General features: G+C 42.0%; 1 protein-coding gene across 3 annotated transcripts in view; it reads left to right on the top strand.

Annotated features, from left to right (window-relative positions):
- Nucleotides 1–19,353, top strand: part of LOC138673050 (uncharacterized) — a 996,796-nt gene that overhangs the window by 211,884 nt on the left and 765,559 nt on the right. For all 3 annotated transcript variants that reach the window (XM_069761611.1, XM_069761612.1, XM_069761610.1), the window contains 2 exons: nucleotides 1,951–2,007; nucleotides 2,308–2,368. In XM_069761611.1, coding sequence (XP_069617712.1) covers nucleotides 1,951–2,007; nucleotides 2,308–2,368 — 118 coding nt within the window. The remainder of the gene's footprint in view (nucleotides 1–1,950; nucleotides 2,008–2,307; nucleotides 2,369–19,353) is intronic.

Below are 19,353 nucleotides of genomic sequence, written 5' to 3'. Positions count from 1 at the left end.
TTTGATATTGAAGGGAAACTGGAGAAAATGTTATCATTCACTTTCCTAATATCATAGTTAACTCTTAAAGTTAAACAGGCTACAGTGATCTGAGATCTGAAATGACAAAAGCTTGGGTGATACAGGCATTAAATATATTGACTCCAATTCATCAAGATCAGCGTTGTTCATTTTAGTCTTGATGAGGGGATGTGCTGGAGTCAGAGGTGCCTGATTCATTAAGAAGCACACTTCTTAATGAATCAGGCATGTTGTATAAGTGGCATGCGCCTCTGTGCTCCTTGCCACAAATCTTACTCCAGTCAGAGACTGCAGTAAGATGTCTAGCGTCAGCTATGCCTCGGTCCCATCCCAGATCCACCCATTTTGGTCTAGTTGGGCAAAATTGGCATGAAAACTCCAAAAGTCGCAAAATTCTTGTGCAACCTCGAGTTCAATGGGGTAATGGAGAGCCGAACAGATACCAAGGGGCTCAGTGCCTATTCATAATTCTAAAATTTCACTTTGGCATGTTACCAGTTTATTAAAATGATAGAGACCATTTAAAGTGTACCTGTCACTTCAACAACCATTGTATGAATATCTAGTATATAATTGTCTATGGGTCACTTCTGTCTTTCTGTCTTTCCTTCTTTCTGTCAGTGCCCAGCGCCCGCTCCATACTCCCCTCCAGTCACCGCTCACACAGGGTTAATGCCGGCGGTCGCGGACCGTGTTATGCCACGGGTAACGCACTCTGTAACCGCTGCTATTAACCCTGTGTGTCCCCAACTTTTTACTATTGATGCTGCCTATGCGGTATCAATAGTAAAAAGATCTAATGTTAAAAATAATAAAAAAACAAAAAACCTGCTATTCTCGCCCTCCGTCGTCCGACGATGCGCTCGCGCCTGCCGCCATCTTCCGTTCCCGGCGATGCATTGCAAAATTACCTAGAAGACTTAGCGGTCTTGCTAAGTCATCTGGGTAATTTCGCAATGCATCCTGGGAACGGAAGATGGCGACAGCCGCACGCGCATCGACAGAGGTTTCGCTGGATCCCGCGGGTGAGTATATAACTATTTTTTTTTTAAATTATTTTTTTAACAGGGATATGATATCCACACTGCTGTATACTACGTGGGCTGTGTTAGATACCGCGTGGCTGCTATATACTACATAGGCAGTGTTATATACTATGTGGGCTGTGTTATATACTGCGAGGGCTGTGCTATATATTACGTGGCCACTGTTATATACTGCGTGGGCAGTGTTATATACTATGTGGCTGCTATATACTGCGTGGGCAGTGTTATATACTACGTGGCTGCTATATACTGCCTGGGCTGTGCTATATATTACTTGGCCAGTGTTATATACTGCGTGGCCTGTGTTATATACTATGTCGCCTGTGTTATATACTGCGTGGCTGCTATATACTACGTGGGCTGTGTTATATAGTATGTGGCTGTGTTATATACTGCGTGGCCACTGTTATATATTGCGTGGCCTGTATTAACGCATCGGGTATTCTACAATATGTATGTATATAGCAGCCACATAGTATATAGCACAGACCACGTAGTATTTGTCTGCTATATACTATATGGCTCCTATGTACTACGTGGCCTGTGCTATATACTATGTGGCTGCTATATACATACATAAATACATATTCTAGAATACCCGATGCGTTAGAATCGGGCCACCATCTAGTTTAGTATAAGCATATATAAGAAACTTTGTAATATATGTTATCGGTGAAAAATGCTTCTTTCTCCACTTATGATACACTTCTCACCATCCCCACATCCTGAACTCCTCATTCACATTTAATAAAATACTTCTGGTAACATATTTTTAATTTCTCTTCTAATTAGAATTCTAAGTTTTAAAATGTATGCTTTAGAATGTGAATGACATGCAAACCTTTGTATTAATGTTTAATGTAGCACCTTTTCTCCTCCACAGAAAATGATTCTGAGTTTGGCCATTGCTGCTTTCTTTGACAGCATCGCTTATGTGATGGTAAGATTTCAATCACATGTTTTACATGAGAGTTCATATAGTGAATTAATTAACAAGTCTCCGGCATTAGTTCTGTATTACAAATCAATTTTCAGTGGCCATTAAACCTGACAAAATAGACCTCTTACATCAGGAGTCATCTTCTCTTAGCATCCCCGTAATTCATCAGTGAGTGCAGTTTTATTGTCTTCTGACTGTCTTATGGTCGAGGGGCAAGGATAGCGAAAGAGAAGGGATGTTTAGTGTCTTTATATGTTCCTATGGTCTTTTAAGGAATATTATTTATATTCTTTTTCACAGAGTGAAGTCTTACCAGATGGCGTCCTTTGTAATTTTCAAGCTTGGTGGCTAACGTATTTTGGTAAGATCTTTGTTTTTGTTTTGTTTTTATGACCGCGTTTAGAATATGAAACAATTAAAATATATCATTTTATTTATTTTGTCTGTAATAGAAAAATATATTTTTCGTGTGCACCTAAAAAGGGTTACTCACTACTTGGATAACACCTTTTTACATAACGTAGTTCTCTTATAAAATAAAAACACCTTATACTTCCCTGCAGGGCCAGCTGATGCACTCTCACTTCTTCCGTTTGTTCAGATGAACCATGGACTAGGTTTTATACTCGTCTACAGTGCCAGCACCATGGCACCGATGTTGGTGTTAGGTCTACCGGGGCTCGCGTGACATTGTTATATCACGTCTGCCATCAGAGTTAAATTAGTGAGAGTGCTGCTGCCTGGTGGTGGTTGCTGATTGGCTCTAGGGCTGACATGTCACAACATAGTTATGGGATCCCCGGTAGATCCAACGCCAACATCTGTGGAACGGTGCTGGAACTGTAAGTATAAATGTCTTTATTTAGGGGGACTACGTTATTTAAAAAAGGGTTGTCCCAGTAGTGAACAACTTCTTTAATTTTTGATTGGCTTGGAGGCTTGATAAATGTAATATGGAGGATTTTTTTTAAAGAACTACTGTAAGTTACAACAGTAGCAAGTTGGCATCATGCAAACTTGAGCTAACGCTGGTTTCACACGTTGTAACAGGGACTGTGCTCAGATTGGAAAACTCGGCCCAGCCACCTGGTCATCAGTGTTCAAAATAATAGCAGTCCAATATTACTAACCAGATTAATCACTGTTTTGGTATAAATTATATTTCTACATGTCAAACAATTTCCCAGTTGGTGCTGTAGATTCTAAGGAAACCAACAGACTCTGCAGTCATGATCTGCATGTTTTTGAGTCTGTGTATTAGAGTAATTAATTGAAAGGGAGTGTGTTCTAAATAATAGCAGTGTGGAGTTCAATTAGTGAGGTTAATCATTCCATGAATAAATATCTGTGAATCAGGTTGCCCTTATTTAAGGGTGAAGCCAGGACATGATGTACATGTATTTATCCTTGAAAGCCTGAGAAATATGGATAATTCGAGACATTGTTCAGAAGAACAGCGTACTTTGATTAAAAAGTTACAGAAGGTACAACTTATAAAGGAGTGCAGACAATGATAGGCTGTTCAGATAAAATGATCTCCAATGCTTTAAAATGGAAAACCAAACCAGAGAGACATGGAAGAAAACGGAAGACCACCATTCGAATGGATGGAAGAAAGCAATAATGGCAAAGGCTGAGCCAATGATCAGCTCCAGGATGATCAAATACAGTTTCAAGTTACCTGTGAGGTCTGTGACAGTTAGAAGACACCTGTGTGAAGCTAATCTCTTAGCAAAGTCCCACTGTTTAAAAAAATAAATAAATGAAAAAAATGTACTGAAGCAGATGCAATTTGCCAAAGAACACATCAACTGGCCTAAAGAGAAATGGAGAAACATTTTGTGGACTGATGAAAGTAAAATTGTTCTTTTTGGGTCCAAGGACCGCAGACTGTTCGTCAGACGAACTCCAAACTCTGCATTCAGTCCACAGTACACTCTGAAGGCAGTGAAGCTTGGTGGTGCAAGCATCATGACATGGGCATGTTCCGGAACTATTTACCGCATATCAGGGATCATGGACCAGTTTGCATATATTAAAATATTTGAAGAGGTCATGTTGCCTTACACTGAAGAGCATATGCCCTTGAAATGGGTGTTAAAAGAAGACTACGACCCTAAGCACACCAATAAATGAGCAAAATCTTGGTTCCAGTCCAGCAAAATTGAGGTTATATGGATTGGCCAGCCCAAACCCCGATGACATCAAAAATTCAGTTTCTGAGACAAAGCCAACAAATGCCACAAATTGCTAAATCCATAAAAAAAAGTACAAATTCTGAGTTTGTAAAGACAAAAGCAGACACTGCTATTTTTTAAAATAGCAAAATGTTTATTTTTTGTTATTTTCTGTAAAGTAGTTAACAATTCTATACATTTCTCTTCATGTTTTGAATTAGAAAACAGTGTGCCATGTTCCCAATGCATGGAAATATAAACTAGTATAAAGATTTTGTGATTAACTCATATTTTTGAACACTACTGTACTTCATATATGCCTATGAAGCTCTTAGCATTTGGGTGGAGTCTTATCGTCTAAACATGGTGTTTTGCATATGTTTGAAACTGGCCACAGGTCAGAGCAGATCACTATAAAACAGTCCAATAACAACTACTGCGGAATGTGTGCAGGATTGTGTTTTACTGTGTATATTTTCTCACCAGACTACTAATCATTACTTAGTCATATAGCTTGAAAAAGTTCAATCTTCCTTGCTAGATTATTTTTTAACCCAAAATATCATTTGTTTTCTGCCTTTACTACCTATTGTAGTAGGACATTCCACAGTCTGACTGCTCTAACTGTAAAGAACCCTTTGCTATTTAGCTGCCAGAATTGCGTTTACTACACTACTAATGAGTGCCTCCTGGTTCTTTGTAAGTTCTTTGGAAGGAATATCTCATGTGGCAGTCCTTTGTATCGACCACACATATATTAATACGTATAGATCAGGTCGTGTCTGAGGTGCCTTTTTTCTACGTTATAAAAGCCCAACTTTTTCAACCTTTCATTATAGGAGATGCCTTTCATCTCATGTGATAATCTAGTTGCCTGCCTTTTGAACGGACTCTAGCTTTCCAATATCCTTTATAGAATGCAAAGCCAAAAAATGGATCATATATTGAATATGTGAGGAAATAGCTTTTAATATATTTTATGCATTTGTTTTATTTGGGTTTGTTATCCATGAATTAAAGGGGGTTGTCTCATCTTCTGAAGCAGGAACGTGGTACACTCCTGCTTGATTGAGATTGGACCACTGGCCCAGACAATGTGTTCATGTTGTTGCTGTACGCAGCATCAGAGGACTGCAGTGGCACAGAAACTGGCCAGGATGCCAGGGCGATCCAACAATATGGACAGCTTCAGAGCAGTGCTTGCAAGCTGTAGTACAAAGCGCTGGTATCCATGTCATTTATTGGCTCACCATTGCTAGAATTTGGTGAACTGTAACCTAGGCAACGAGCAGTAAACAATAACATTAAAATTATCCCTTTTTGAGAGCTGAGAGAATTTTTAACAACAAGTAAATTGCAAAGTTGCTGGTTTTTACAAGTAGTACCTACTAAAGGGAGCCTGTCACCCCCAAAATCGAAGGTGAGCTAAGACCACCAGCATCAGGGGCTAATCTACAGCAATCTGTAATGCTGTAGATAAGCCCCCCGATGTATCCTGAAAGATGAGAATAAGAGGTTAGATTATACTCACCCAGGGGCGGTCCCAGTACGATGGGCGTCGTGGTCCGGTCCGAGGCCTCCCATCTTCTTACGATGACGTCCTCTTCTTGTATTTACGCTGCGGCTCCGGCGCAGGCGTACTTTGTCTGCCCTGTTGAGGGCAGAGAAAAGTACTGCAGTGCGCAGGCGCCGGGCCTCTCTGACCTTTTCCGGCGCCTGTGCACTGCAGTACTTTACTCTGCCCTCAACAGGACAAAGTACACCTGCGCCGGAGCCACAGCATGACTACAAGAAGAGGACGTCATCGTAAGAAGATGGGAGGCCCCGGACTGGACGACGACGCCTATCGGACTGGACGGCAGCGAGACCGCCCCTGGGTGAGTATAATCTAATCTCTTTTTCTCATCTTTCAGGATACATCAGGGCTTATCTACAGCATTCCAGAATGTTGTAGATAAGCCCCTGATGACTTTGAGCTTAGCTCATCTTCGATTTTGGGGGTGACAGGCTCCCTTTAAGATGATGGATAGCACTGCAGCCTTGCAGCGCTGGGGTCCTGGGTTCAAATCCCGCTAAGTCCAATAGTAGAAGAAACACACATCCGCACTGCTCAAAGGTCAGACTCAATGACCGTGTTATGTTGTCGGTCTGGCACCACCGAAAGTGATACTGGCTGTGTAAATCCTCTACACCTGAATCAACGGGGTGCTGCTGCCAGAAAAAATGTACAAAGAATCCAATGGCAAAATAGAAAAAAATAGGCGCGCACTTACCCTGTTGCGGTGAATATCACTTTATTAGGACATATAAACAAACAGATAGCAGGGAGGGATCGAGTCAGCCACGGACAACGATCGTTTCGTGCTCTACGGCACTTCAACGGGTCCTCAGACCCTCACTCCTTTCAGAAACACCCAATCTATCAAAATATAAAAATAATTCAATCGAAAACAACGTAATTACTAAAAAACGCCAACATTACTTTTTTTGGTCCCTGCATCATTGAAATAAAATTCCACAAAAGGTGACAAAATATTGTATCTATCCCAAAATGGTGTTGATAAAAATGTCAGCTCAGCACTCAAGAAAACAAGCCATCACCCAGCCACAGATCCTGAAAAATTGAGCAGCTCAATTCAATTGAGAAGCTCAGTCTCAGAAAATGGAGTCTTTTTTTTTTTGTTTTACAAACTTCGGATTTTTTTTCACCATTTACATAAAAAAAATAACCTGTACATGTTTAGTATCTAAGAACTCACAATGACCTGAAGAATCATAATGGCAGATCAGTTTTAGTATTTAGGGAGCATGGTAAAAAATAAACAATTGCAGAATTGCACTTTTTTTGCAATTTTCCTGCACTTGGAATCTTTTTCCCATTTTCCAGTGCATTATAAGGTAAAATCAATGGTGTCATTCAAAAGCACAACTCGTCCCGCAAAAAAAAGCCCCTACATGGCCATATTGATAGAAAAATAAAAAGTTCTCTCTCTGAAGATGGGAGTGAAAATGAAAAAAAGGGTGTTAAACCTCTTTTGGGAACTTTTGGTCCAGTGGGCGGTTCTATTGGTGGTTGACAGCTATCCCGCGCGCTCTTATACAATGAAAGCTGTTAGTCACTGATTGGACGCCCACTGAACTGAAAATCACAGAAAGAACAGAGGATTGAGTTATTAACCCCTTAACGACCGCCAATACGCATTAAAATGGCAGCCGTTAAGGAGCCCTCATTGCCATTTTAAAATGGCAATCAGGAATAAGGTTATTGCGCCCCCACCGTTAGAAAATCTTATGGGTTTTAGCTACCCGGGGTTAGCTAAGATCCTTGAAAACATGTTCAGAGCCAGTTTTTCCAGTCCCCAATCTCGTGATCACCACCACTATTTAATGAATAACGGCGATCATGTAGAAAAATGGGTGCAAGCTATTAGCATTTTTCTCTCGTTTGACATTATATAAATGTCAGAGGAGAGAGAAATGAGGTCCCAAAGACCACCCAGTATCTTTATCATCCCCTGGTCCCTCCAGCTCCGTCCGCTGACTCTTTGCCTCCTCTTCCTTAAAAAAAAATAAACAAAAATGGCGGGCAGATGCGCAGTGCACCCGCTGAGATCTGTCACCTTGCAACAGCAGGAGTTTTTCATATTGGTTCCTTTTGATCACTGTGATAGACGCTATCACAGTGATCAAAATCCAATAATTAGTAAATCATCCCCCCCGTGTCATCCCCTTAGTCAGATTTTTATTTCTTTCATTATTTGCCATTAAGGTTAGGGTATAGGTTGAGCTTAGGGTTAGGGTGGGGTTTAGGGATATGGTTGGGCTAGGGTTAGAGCTGGGCTTAGGGTTGGGCTAAGGTTGTGCTAGGGTTAGGTTTGGACTTAGGGTTGGACTAAGGTTAGGATTGGGCTTAGTTTTAGGTTGGGCTTATGGTTAGCTTTGGGCTAAGTGTTAGGGTTGGGCTAGGGTTAGGGTTGGGTTAGGGTTAGTTAGGGTATAGCAAGGTTTGGGGTTAGGGTTTTTTCAAAGGATAAAAAAAAAATATGACTACGACCAAAATTTACCACTAACATGAATTACAATATTTTTACAGAAAAACTTTTCAGGCGCTAATGAGCAATTTGAGAATATAGTTTGTGCTTTATTACAACAAATATGCAAATTGCCTCTTCAGAGAAAAAGAGGACTTGAACTGTATAGCGCCACCTGTTGGAAGTAGCGATCCTACAAGTCACGATCAACACTTTAATGAATCTTGCAATATGACTTACGATAAGAGCCAAATCAGTATCTCAATTCGCAGACATGGTGTTTCGAGCTGTTGGCCCTCGTCAGTGCGAAGCATGAGAACTGATTTGGCTAGATGACAGGCTCTGGACTGAGGTCTAAGGGGTAAGATTTTTCCTTGTGGAGAGTGACATACCAGCTCTAACTCTCCACAAGGAGAAACCTTACACCTTAGTCTTACAACAGATATACACTTGATTTTAACATAAGAGCCACTTAGCTTTAACATAAGAGCCATTTGGCTGTTATGTTAAAGCCAAGTGTATATCTGTTGTAATAAAGCACAAACTACAATCTCAAATTACCCATTAGTGCCTGAAAGTTTTTCTATATAACTAGTGATTTCCTTTTCCGGACGGCATCCATTTTGGATTGAGTTTCTCAATCTCAGAATTACTGGGATCCTTTGAAGTGTTTCAGAGTTATTACCACATAATGTGACACTGGTCAAATTTTAAAAATTTGGCTGGGTCAGTAAGGTCAAAATTGGCTCCATTACTAAGGGGTTAAAACACAGATTATATTGAATCTTTTCTCACAAAGTTATATATCAATCTGCTCTGCTCTCCCCTCCCTGCTTTTTAACATGCTGCCTGCAGATTGGACTGTATTTTCATGATGAGATGTTCCCTTATATCTTTGACTTATTATAGGTGTTTTATGTTTGAGCCATGACAGAGTACTTTGAAATATTATTAAAACACAAAACTAGGAAGCAGCAAAATTTTGTCCAGACCTGGCCTAACCATACCCTAAAGATAAAGGGCCTGATTCATAAAAGCTTTTGTGCCAGAATTCTATTGAATTTGAAAAGTCACAACGTTTTGGCCCAACGCAAGGCTGCGCAAACATTTTTCAACTTTAGCAGTACGAGGCGTGGCAACACCCGTTCATCAAGTTCATGTGCTGAGATGCATAAAGAATCGCAAACATCTGACTCCAGCACATCTCATCAAGTTTGGCATGAAAGCCGCTGGTCTTGATGATTCGGGCCATTGATTGTGGACAACTTTAAAATGGAATAATAGACTTTTAACGTATTTGCACTTCAGGATCCTTATCTATACAACAAGCATAATTATTTTTTTGCAGTCTTGCTCTATCGTGAATTATATAAACACTCCATACATTTATATGGTCTCCATGTAATTTAATAGTCACCATATACTTAGAGGGGAGGCTGCATTTAAAAAATAAATAAATAAAAGGCCCGATTCGTCAAAGCTTTTTTTGATGTAAAAAGGTTTGAAAAGTTGCTGAATTTTTACACAACTGGTGTCTATGCTAAAATTATGCAACTTTTGGCATGCTCACACTATTTTTTCCCAGCTTCAGAAAAGTGGGCTGAGCTGAGATTGAGCTTGGCAGCAGTGGCGTTTGACTGGAGTAGGATTTGTGGTCAGGCGCACATTGACGTGCATGCACCTCGTCCGGTGCTCCAGCATATGCAGCTTAACGTCTGACTGTAGCTCATCTCCTCATCAAAACTGGCATGAACAACGCTGGTCTTGATGTTTCGGACCTTAAATGTTCGCAGTCAGATTTCCTTACAGTTTACACTTGATCAGCGTGACACTTTGTAATCAGTTTATTGTCAATCACCTCTTGCAAATAATGCTACTTTCACACTAGTCCGTCGGTACGGGCCGTCGCAAACCGTCGGCCCGACGTACCGATGGACATTGTGTTTGATTAGCACAACGTGGGCAGGGATGCAGTTTTACAACGCATCCGCTGCCCATTGTGAGTACCGGGGAAGAGATGGCCCGGAGTTTCGGCCGCGCATGCGCGGTTGAAAATGGCAGACCCGACGCACAAAAAAAGTTACATGGAACGCTTTTTGTGTGTCGCGGCCGCCAAAAACACGACGCATCCGTTGCACGACGGATGCAACGTGTGGCCATACGTCGCAATGCATCGCTAAAGCAAGTCTATGGACAAAAAATGCATCCTGTGGGCAACTTTGCAGGATGCGTTTTTTCTCCAAAACGACGCATTGCGATGTCCGTCACGTGATGCTAGTGTGAAAGTAGCCTAAAATGGCTTGTCCAAAGCAGAGAATTTTGGTTATTGCTTGGCTTTGCTTCCGGTTCTCACGTCATTTTTACCGTTGGTCAGATAGGGTCAAGTCATTGCAATGCAACGCTATCAGTCTACTGTAGTTGTGATACTCTTCCCTTGCCCTAACATGGCATTACAGCTAGTCACCTGTTCTTAATGGCACTGGACTTTTCTATAAAAATCGATTCTATTTGACATGGATACTGTGTTCATGCTGCCAGCCTTTCATCACTTGTCATAAATGAGACCATGAAAGCTGAGTACGTATTTGTGCTAGGAAGCCTTTCTATAAACAGCCACCGTCTGGATCTTAATAGGTTTCCTGTAAGTTGTAGTTGCACCTGCAGATATTGACATAGAGCTTACTCACATGGCTCTCCTTGTTCTCTCTGAAGTGCGGTGTTGCAATACTCCAGCGAAAACTAGCAAGAGACATTACTTATTATTAGCTGATGCCACGTTGCATTATTCCAGCTCTAGCTGATTATACAGCACTATAGTAAACACCATGTGTTCTAGTGATGAATGTTACATCTGTATATGGGTGTGGGAAGCAGAACATATTGAAATGGTTCACAACTGTTTACCCTATTAATATCTTATATAATATGGAAATGAATTTTTATTTTCTTTTGTTATTGGAGATGTGATGTGTATGTTCGTTATGCAATAAATGCTGAAAATCTGCAACACATTTACATCACAAAACTTGTATCATCATGACCCTATTCACATGTAGTGGACTGTTTAACTGCTGATTTATTAATCATCAGCATCCCCATTATGAGGTCCGTTTGTAATTGAACACATACCTTTATTGGAAATAAAACATGTTGGTTGGCACGCTTCCACAGCTGATGTACGTACTGTATATTATAAGATATGTACAGTATATTTGCTGGAATTTCCTCTTTTCTAAACTACTGTATGTAACACAAACTTATTAATTTCAGAAAAAAGTGCAAACTGCTTTTGGGACATTCTTAGATTCTGGAATGCTTAGGCTATGTGCACACGTTCAGGATTTCTTGCAGAAATTTCCTGAGCAAAACCGGACATTTTCTGCAAGAAATCCACATGCTTCTTTTTCGTGTTTTTGACGCTTTTTTTGTGCGTTTTTTGCGTGTTTTTCCCCGGAGCTTCCCAATGCATTAAATAGCGGGAAAAACGCGAAAAACCTGCAAAATTAATGAACATGCTGCGTTTTTTACCACGATGCGTTTTTTTAGCAAAAAAAAAAACGCATCAAATGCACAAAAATTGCGGAATGCATTCTAAATGATGGGATGCATAATGTATGTGTTTTTTATGCATTTTTATAGTGTTTTTATAGCGAAAAACGCGAAAAAGATGCAACTTGTGCACACAGCCTTCCTGATTTCAAATTCTTTTGTGGCTCCAGTGAACCACAGTGAGAGCCATTATCCACAAATAGCGAAAACATGGAATAGTGGTGACGCTTCCCAGGAGTAGCCAGCTGACAAAAATTACCCCAAGAGCGCAGTGACAACTTATCTAAGAGGTCACAATAGACCCCACAACAACATCCAAAGAACTGCAGCCCTCACTTGACTCAGTTAAGGTCAGTGTTCATGCCTCCTTCATAACAAAGCGACTGGGCAAAAATGACCCGAATGGCAGAGTTCCAAAATGAAAACCACTACTGAGAAATATATATAATCGTCTAAGTAGCACTTCCGTCTGTCTGTCACGGAAATCTCGCATCTCTGATTGGTCGTGGTTGCCAGGCCGCGACCAATCAGCGACAGGCACAGCCTGGCCAAGAATTAGTCCCTCCCTACTTCCGTTCAGTCAGTGCCCAGTGCCCGCTCCATACTCCCCTCCAGTCAGCGCTCACACAGGGTTAATGGCAGCGTTCACGGACTGTTATGCCGCGGTGTAACGCACTCCGTTAACGCTGCTATTAACCCTGTGTGACCAACTTTTTACTATTGATGCTGCCTATGCAGCATCAATAGTAAAAAAATCTAATGTTCAAAATAATAAAAAAACAAAAATCCTGCCATTCTCACTTTCCGTCGTCCGCCAATGCGCATACGGCTCCCGCCAGCTTCCGTTCCCAGAGATGCATTGCGAAATTACCCAGAAGACTTACCGTTCTTGCGAGACCGCTAAGTCATCTGGGTAATTTCACAATGCATATCTGGGAACGGAAGCTGGCGGCAGCAGCGCACGCATCGGGACAGCTTTGCTGGACGCCAGAGGGTGAGTATATAACTATTTTTTATTTTAATTACTTGGGCAGTGTTATATACTATGTGGGCAGTGTTATATACTACGTGGGCAGTGTTATATACTACGTGGGCAGTGTTATGTACTACGTAGGCAGTGTTCTATACTACGTGGGCAGTGTTATATACTGCGTGGGCTATTATATACTGCGTGGCCACTGTTATATACTGTGTGGCCACTGTTATATACTGCATGGCCACTGTTGTATACTACGTGGCCACTGTTGTATACTGCGTGGCCACTGTTATATACTGCGTGGGCTGTGTTAGATACTGCGTGGGCTGTGTTAGATACTGCATGGAGTGTGTTATATAATGCGTGCCTGTGTTATATATTGCGTGGCCTTTGTTATATACTGCGTGGGCTGTGCTATATATTGCGTGGGCTGTGTTATATATTGTGTTGGCTGTGTTGTATACTGCGTAGGCTGTGTTGTATACTACGTGGGCTGTGCTATATATTACGTGGGCTGTATTATATACTGTGTGGCCTGTCTTATATACTGCATGGCCTGTGCTATACATTATGTGGGCTGTGTTATATACTACGTGGCTGTGTTATATACTGCGTGGCTGCTATATACTACTTGCCTCCTATATACTACTTGCCTCCTATATACTACGTGGCCTGTGCTATTTACTATGTGGCTGCTATATGCATACATACATAAATATTCTAGAATACCCGATGCGTTAGAATCGGGCCACCATCTAGTAAGAACATAAAGACTCATCTAAGTTTTGCCAGAAAACATCATGATGATCCTTAGACTTTTAGGAGAATGCCTTGTGTACTGACGAGACAAAATTTGAACTTTTTGGAAGGTGTATGTCCCATTACATATGGCATAGAAGTAACACAGCATTTCAGAAAAGGAACATCATTCCAACAGTAAAATATGGTGGTAATGTGATGGTGTGGGGCTGTTTTGCAGCTTCAGGACCTGTAAGACTTGTTGTGGTAAATGGAGCCATGAATTCTGCTATCTACCAAAAAATCCTGAATGACAATGTCCAGTCATCCGTTCGTGACCTCAATCTGAAGCGCACTTGGGATATGCAGCAGGACGATAATCCAAAACACAACAGCAAGTCTACCTCTGAATGGCTTAAGAAAAACTAAATTAAGACTTTGGAGTGGCCTACTCAGTCTTGACCTGAATCTGATTGAGATGCTGTGGCATGACCTTAAAAAAGGCAGTTCATGCTCGGAAACCCTCCAATGTAGCTGAATTACAACAATTCTGTAGAGTGCGCCAAAATTCCTCCAGAGTGTTGTAAAAGACTCATTGCAAATTATCGCAAATGCGTGATTTCAGTTGTTGCTGCTAAGAGTGGCCCGAACAGCTATTAGGTTTAGGGGGCAATCACTTTTTCACACTGGGCCCTGTAGGCTTGGATTTAGTTTTGACTTACAAAATACATGATTGCTAGCAATGAGCGAATAGCTTTGGATAACCCCTTATCCGCATAGCTATAGTGCTTACCAAATAGCTGCAACGGGAACCCAGATACCTGGAGCACTCCTGATGATCAGTTGTTCGGCGCTGCAGCTGCTTTTGTCACGGCTGTGTAACTAATACAAAATAAACTAGGCACTCAACTTAAGGATGAATTTTTTTTACTTTTAATGTAGTCAAGGCAAAACGATTTGGCCTTTATCAATTACAAACTATACAGGAGTGTCAGGGATTCGTGGGAATCCTGCGGATTTTAGTGAGACACGTCTCGGTATGGTCACTTTCACAAGAGTATGGGGCGTTTAAAGAGGAAAAACCCCAATGGTAAACAAGCCAGGGGACCGGAATGTGTGCACGTGCTGTCATGGGGCTACCACGACAGAGAGGTCCCAGAGAACCGCAGCGCTCTGGGCCTCGTTCACACACACGATGAACAAAAGCTCTTCTCCTGAATTCTGACCTGGCTGTTTTGTGCCAGCAGGTCAGGAGTTATAAGCCTTGTTACTGAAGTTACTGAGAGCTTGGTCTCTAAGCTGATTTGGTTTTTGTAATCTCCGCTCCTATATAGACTCAGCTTTGACTACAACTGTTGTTAGTGATCAGTTCTGCTGCCTGGCTTGAAGTGGGAAGGAGCGTGGTATTAGTAGCTTGGAGGTTTATTTACAGAGATTGGTGTCTGCTGTTTTGGTTGCATGCTAAACCTGTTTTCCTTCCTAGTTTTTTCCTTCTCTTCCCTTCTCTGTGTTTCCTCTGTGGTTGTGTGAGCATTTGGTGAGTTTGAGATTTTAGTTACCTTGTCTGCATACCCTGTTTAATTGTCGTATTTATACACTGGTGCAGTCCACCTCCCTTGGGGGGAGAGGGGGCCACTGATAGGGCCTGCACAGAAGACAGCGATACGCTGGCGGCTCAGGCCTCCTAACCATTATAGGTACCCCTGAGATAAGGGAATGCCAGGGCCCCTTTATAGTGGCAGGGACAGGTACGGGTCCCAGTATGCCGTCCTGACCCTTTATCGCCGTTAACGACGTGACACGTGCCTGGAGAAAGACGCAGCGGATGCTGTTCCGACCAGAAGAGAGAGAATTTCTTTGCTGACTTGAGTTCAAAACAAGCCAAAGAGTCACTGCCTGAGCTGGGAGAGATCTCCACAAGGCATAACAGGCAGGTAAATTCTTAGCCCAGTAGGAAAATGAACCCTTAATCCAGAATATCCCCTTTAAAGGTAATCCATGTTTATCAATGGAGACATTGTGATGGATTGTAGGTAGTGGTGCAGCTCTTGCCTCTGTTCTGCATACAGAATGGAGAACCTACGCGAACGGTTTGGATTGTTTGAGGAAATACAGCATCAGCTTTAAATACATTGATTAACAATTTACCTTTTTATCACATGATCTATGAAATGATATCAAGTTGTCTCAATGAATAGTGACCATTCAGTCTGTAATCCAGAGGGGCTGACTTTTAACCTTAAAAATGTGACTTCTTGATTTGTAATTTGTAAATGAGCATCACTACATTGTTGGAATTTTGCCGGCAGCGGATATAAATGCACTGCTTTCTTTTGCTAAGTGATGCATGTTCACTGTATCAGGAGCCATGTGATAGTATTATCACTAAAGTGCAAGATCACATTACATAGCTAGCATTTCATTTTTATACTCTTCTAACTTCCTTTTAGTTATATGTGCTCGTCAGCTTCTCTGCAGTTCAAGGTTGTCATTTTATTCCCTATTGACATATCTTTAAGGTAAGAGTTCCACTTCGCAATTAAAACATTAGCACGTCGATCTTAGAAAGCTATTCATCTGTTTTTATAGGGAAACTAAAAGTAAGAGTAACTCCCACCTTCTTTATGGTATTTCACTGGCATTTTGATTTTTACTTTCTGTGGTAGCCGGAGCTGGGTGGCCTCAGATTGTGCTCAGCCAAGTGTATCTGAATTGTGAGCTGACCACTGGAGACTGTTTAAAACCTGCGTGAAAGGCAAACAATCGAAATTCCACTTCATCTTAAGCAGCCTCCAATGACAAAGCGATGGAAGATTTATATAGCTGCATGCAACTGAAAATGAATTTGAGGTGAAAGAAAAACAAATGTTAACTGGAATCCTTGCTTGTACATCGCCTTCACCCAGAATGCACAACACGTTCATCATGCTTTGTGCAGCAATACGTCTGGCATGCAAAGTAGAAGACTGGATGCATTAGGATTTTTTGTTTGTAGTTCATTCAGCCCATTGTCCTCAGCAGCTGATTGTGGATATAACCAGGTATATGGGAATACAAGAGGGCTTGACGATGTTAAAGACAGATTTTTTTGCAGATATTTTCTGGCTATCTGAAGTGCTCTTTAGCACTCTTTCCTTTCTTTTTCATGCAACTCATAGTGACGCTTCCTTCCTATATCATTAACTTCTTACCATCTTGAGCTTTATCAGCTACTAGGTATACCAGTGTCCCAACTGGACATGGGCACTATCCAGCTGCATGCCACAACATGACAGAATTATTTTTCAACATGTGAAGCATTTCAGTATTAACTTAATATACACTTACCTTGTAATGTCTTCACATCATGTTCCGTCCAGATATGTCCAGATCCCAGAATTCCAAGCGGTGGAAGATCACCGACTTCCATATTGGGACACCAAAGTGATGGATGTCTCAATATGGAAACTGCTGGTGGTACCAGCCTCTTGCACGGTTCCACCAGCGGAACACCGTTGCACCACACACACACACACACACACACACACACACACACACACACACACACACACACACTGTATACGCGTACGCACCACACAGACACACACTGTATACGCCGTACGCAACACACACACAGACATACACTGTATATGCCGTACGCACCACACAGAAACACACTGTATACGCTGTACGCACCACACACACACACAGACACACACTGTATACGCCGTACGCACCACACAGAAACACACTGTATACGCTGTACGCACCACACACACACAGACACACACTGTATACGCTGTACACACCACACACACAGAAACACACTGTATATGCCATAATCAGCCTCTTGCGCAGTACCACTAGCAGAACACAGTCGCGAACACGCCGCAATTGGGATCAGCCAAATGATTCACTGACCGCAGCCACCTTTGTACAGGAGGAGCGCATTCACAGTTTTAAGGTGACCACCTCTATCTGTCTGCACAAAGATGGCGGCGGTGTGGTTTACTTCGCCTGTTGTGAATTCTGTGGCCAAGCTCCCTCCTGTGGTCGTGAGTGGTACTTCGGCTGGTTCTGTCTATGAGCTTCCTTTGGTGGATGAGAGTGGTACTGCGGCTTCTGAGTTTCCTTCCTCAGGTGATGAGGTTACGTCGTTAGGTGCTGCTCTATTTAACTCCACGTAGTGCTTTGATCCTGGCCTCCAGTCAATGTTCTAGTATTGGTCTTGCTTTCTCCTGGATCATTCCTGTGGCCTGTCTTCCTGCATAAGCTAAGTTTTGCTTGTGTTATTTTTGTTTGCTATTTTTTCTGTCCAGCTTGCTATATTGGTTTTTCTTGCTTGCTGGAAGCTCTGGGACGCAGAGGGAGCACCTCCGTACCGTTAGTCGGTGCGGAGGGTCTTTTTGCCCCCTCTGCGTGGTTGTTTGTAGGGTTTTGTGTTGACCGCAAAGCAATCTTTCCTATCTTCGGTCTGTTCAGTAAGTTGGGCCTCACTTTGCTAAATCTATTTCATCTCTGCGTTTGTATTTTCATCTCAACTCACAGTCATTATATGTGGGGGGCTTCCTTTTCCTTTGGGGTATTTCTCTGAGGCAAGCTAGGCTTATTTTCCTTTCTTAGGGCTAGCTAGTTTCTCAGGCTGTGCTCGAGGCGCATAGGTCTGGTCAGCAGCGCTCCACGGCTACCTCTAGTGTGGTTGGATAGGATTAGGGATTGCGGTCAGCAGAGTTCCCACGTCTCAGAGCTCGTCCTATGTTTTTGATAATTGTCAGGTCACTTTGTGTGCTCTGAACTTCAAGGTCCATTGTGGTTCTGAATTACCTGTTCATAACAGTACTGGAGGCCCAAAGTACTAATGCTTCTCAATAGAGGGAAAAGAGAAGTTCTGAGACCATTTTTTTTTCTTTGCACTGTGTTCTGTCTTTCTTTTCCCCTTTACATCAGGGTGGTTCAGAACACAGGTGTGGACATGGACATTCAGGGTCTGTTCTCTTTGATGGATAATCTCGCTATAAATGTACAGAATATTCAAGATTTAGTGGTTCAGAATCCTATGTTAGAACCTAAAATTCCTATTCCTGAGTTATTTTCTGGAGATAGAGCTAAGTTTTTGAATTTTAAAAATAATTGTAAACTATTTCTGGCTTTGAAACCCCACTCCTCTGGTGACCCAGTTCAACAAGTTAAGATCATTATTTCTTTATTACGTGGCGACCCTCAAGACTGGGCATTTTCCCTTGTGCCAGGAGATCCTGCATTATGTAATATTGATGCGTTTTTTCTGGCACTCGGATTGCTGTACGATGAACCTAATTCAGTGGATCAGGCAGAGAAAAATTTGCTGGCTCTGTGTCAGGGTCAGGATGAGATAGAGATTTATTGTCAGAAGTTTAGAAAGTGGTCAGTGCTCACTCAATGGAATGAATGTGCGCTGGCAGCTATTTTTAGAAAGGGTCTCTCTGAAGCCCTTAAGGATGTCATGGTGGGATTTCCTATGCCTGCTGGTCTGAATGAGTCTATGTCTTTGGCCATTCAGATCGGTCGACGCTTGCGTGAGCGTAAATCTGTGCACCATTTGGCGGTATTATCTGAGCATAAACCTGAGCCTATGCAGTGCGATAGGACTTTGACCAGAGCTGAAAGGCAAGAACACAGACGTCAGAATGGGCTGTGTTTCTACTGTGGTGATTCCACTCATGCTATCTCAGATTGTCCTAAGCGCACTAAGCGGTTCGCTAGGTCTGCCACCATTGGTACGGTACAGTCGAAATTTCTTTTGTCCGTTACCTTGATCTGCTCTTTGTCTTCCTATTCTGTCATGGCATTTGTGGATTCAGGCGCTGCCCTGAATTTGATGGACTTGGAGTTTGCTAGGCGCTGTGGGTTTGTCTTG

This window comes from Ranitomeya imitator, chromosome 3, assembly GCF_032444005.1.
Source record: "Ranitomeya imitator isolate aRanImi1 chromosome 3, aRanImi1.pri, whole genome shotgun sequence".
Taxonomy (NCBI): domain Eukaryota; kingdom Metazoa; phylum Chordata; class Amphibia; order Anura; family Dendrobatidae; genus Ranitomeya; species Ranitomeya imitator.
The sequence above is the reverse complement of the archived record's forward strand: the minus strand, read 5'-3'. Positions and strand labels throughout refer to the sequence as shown.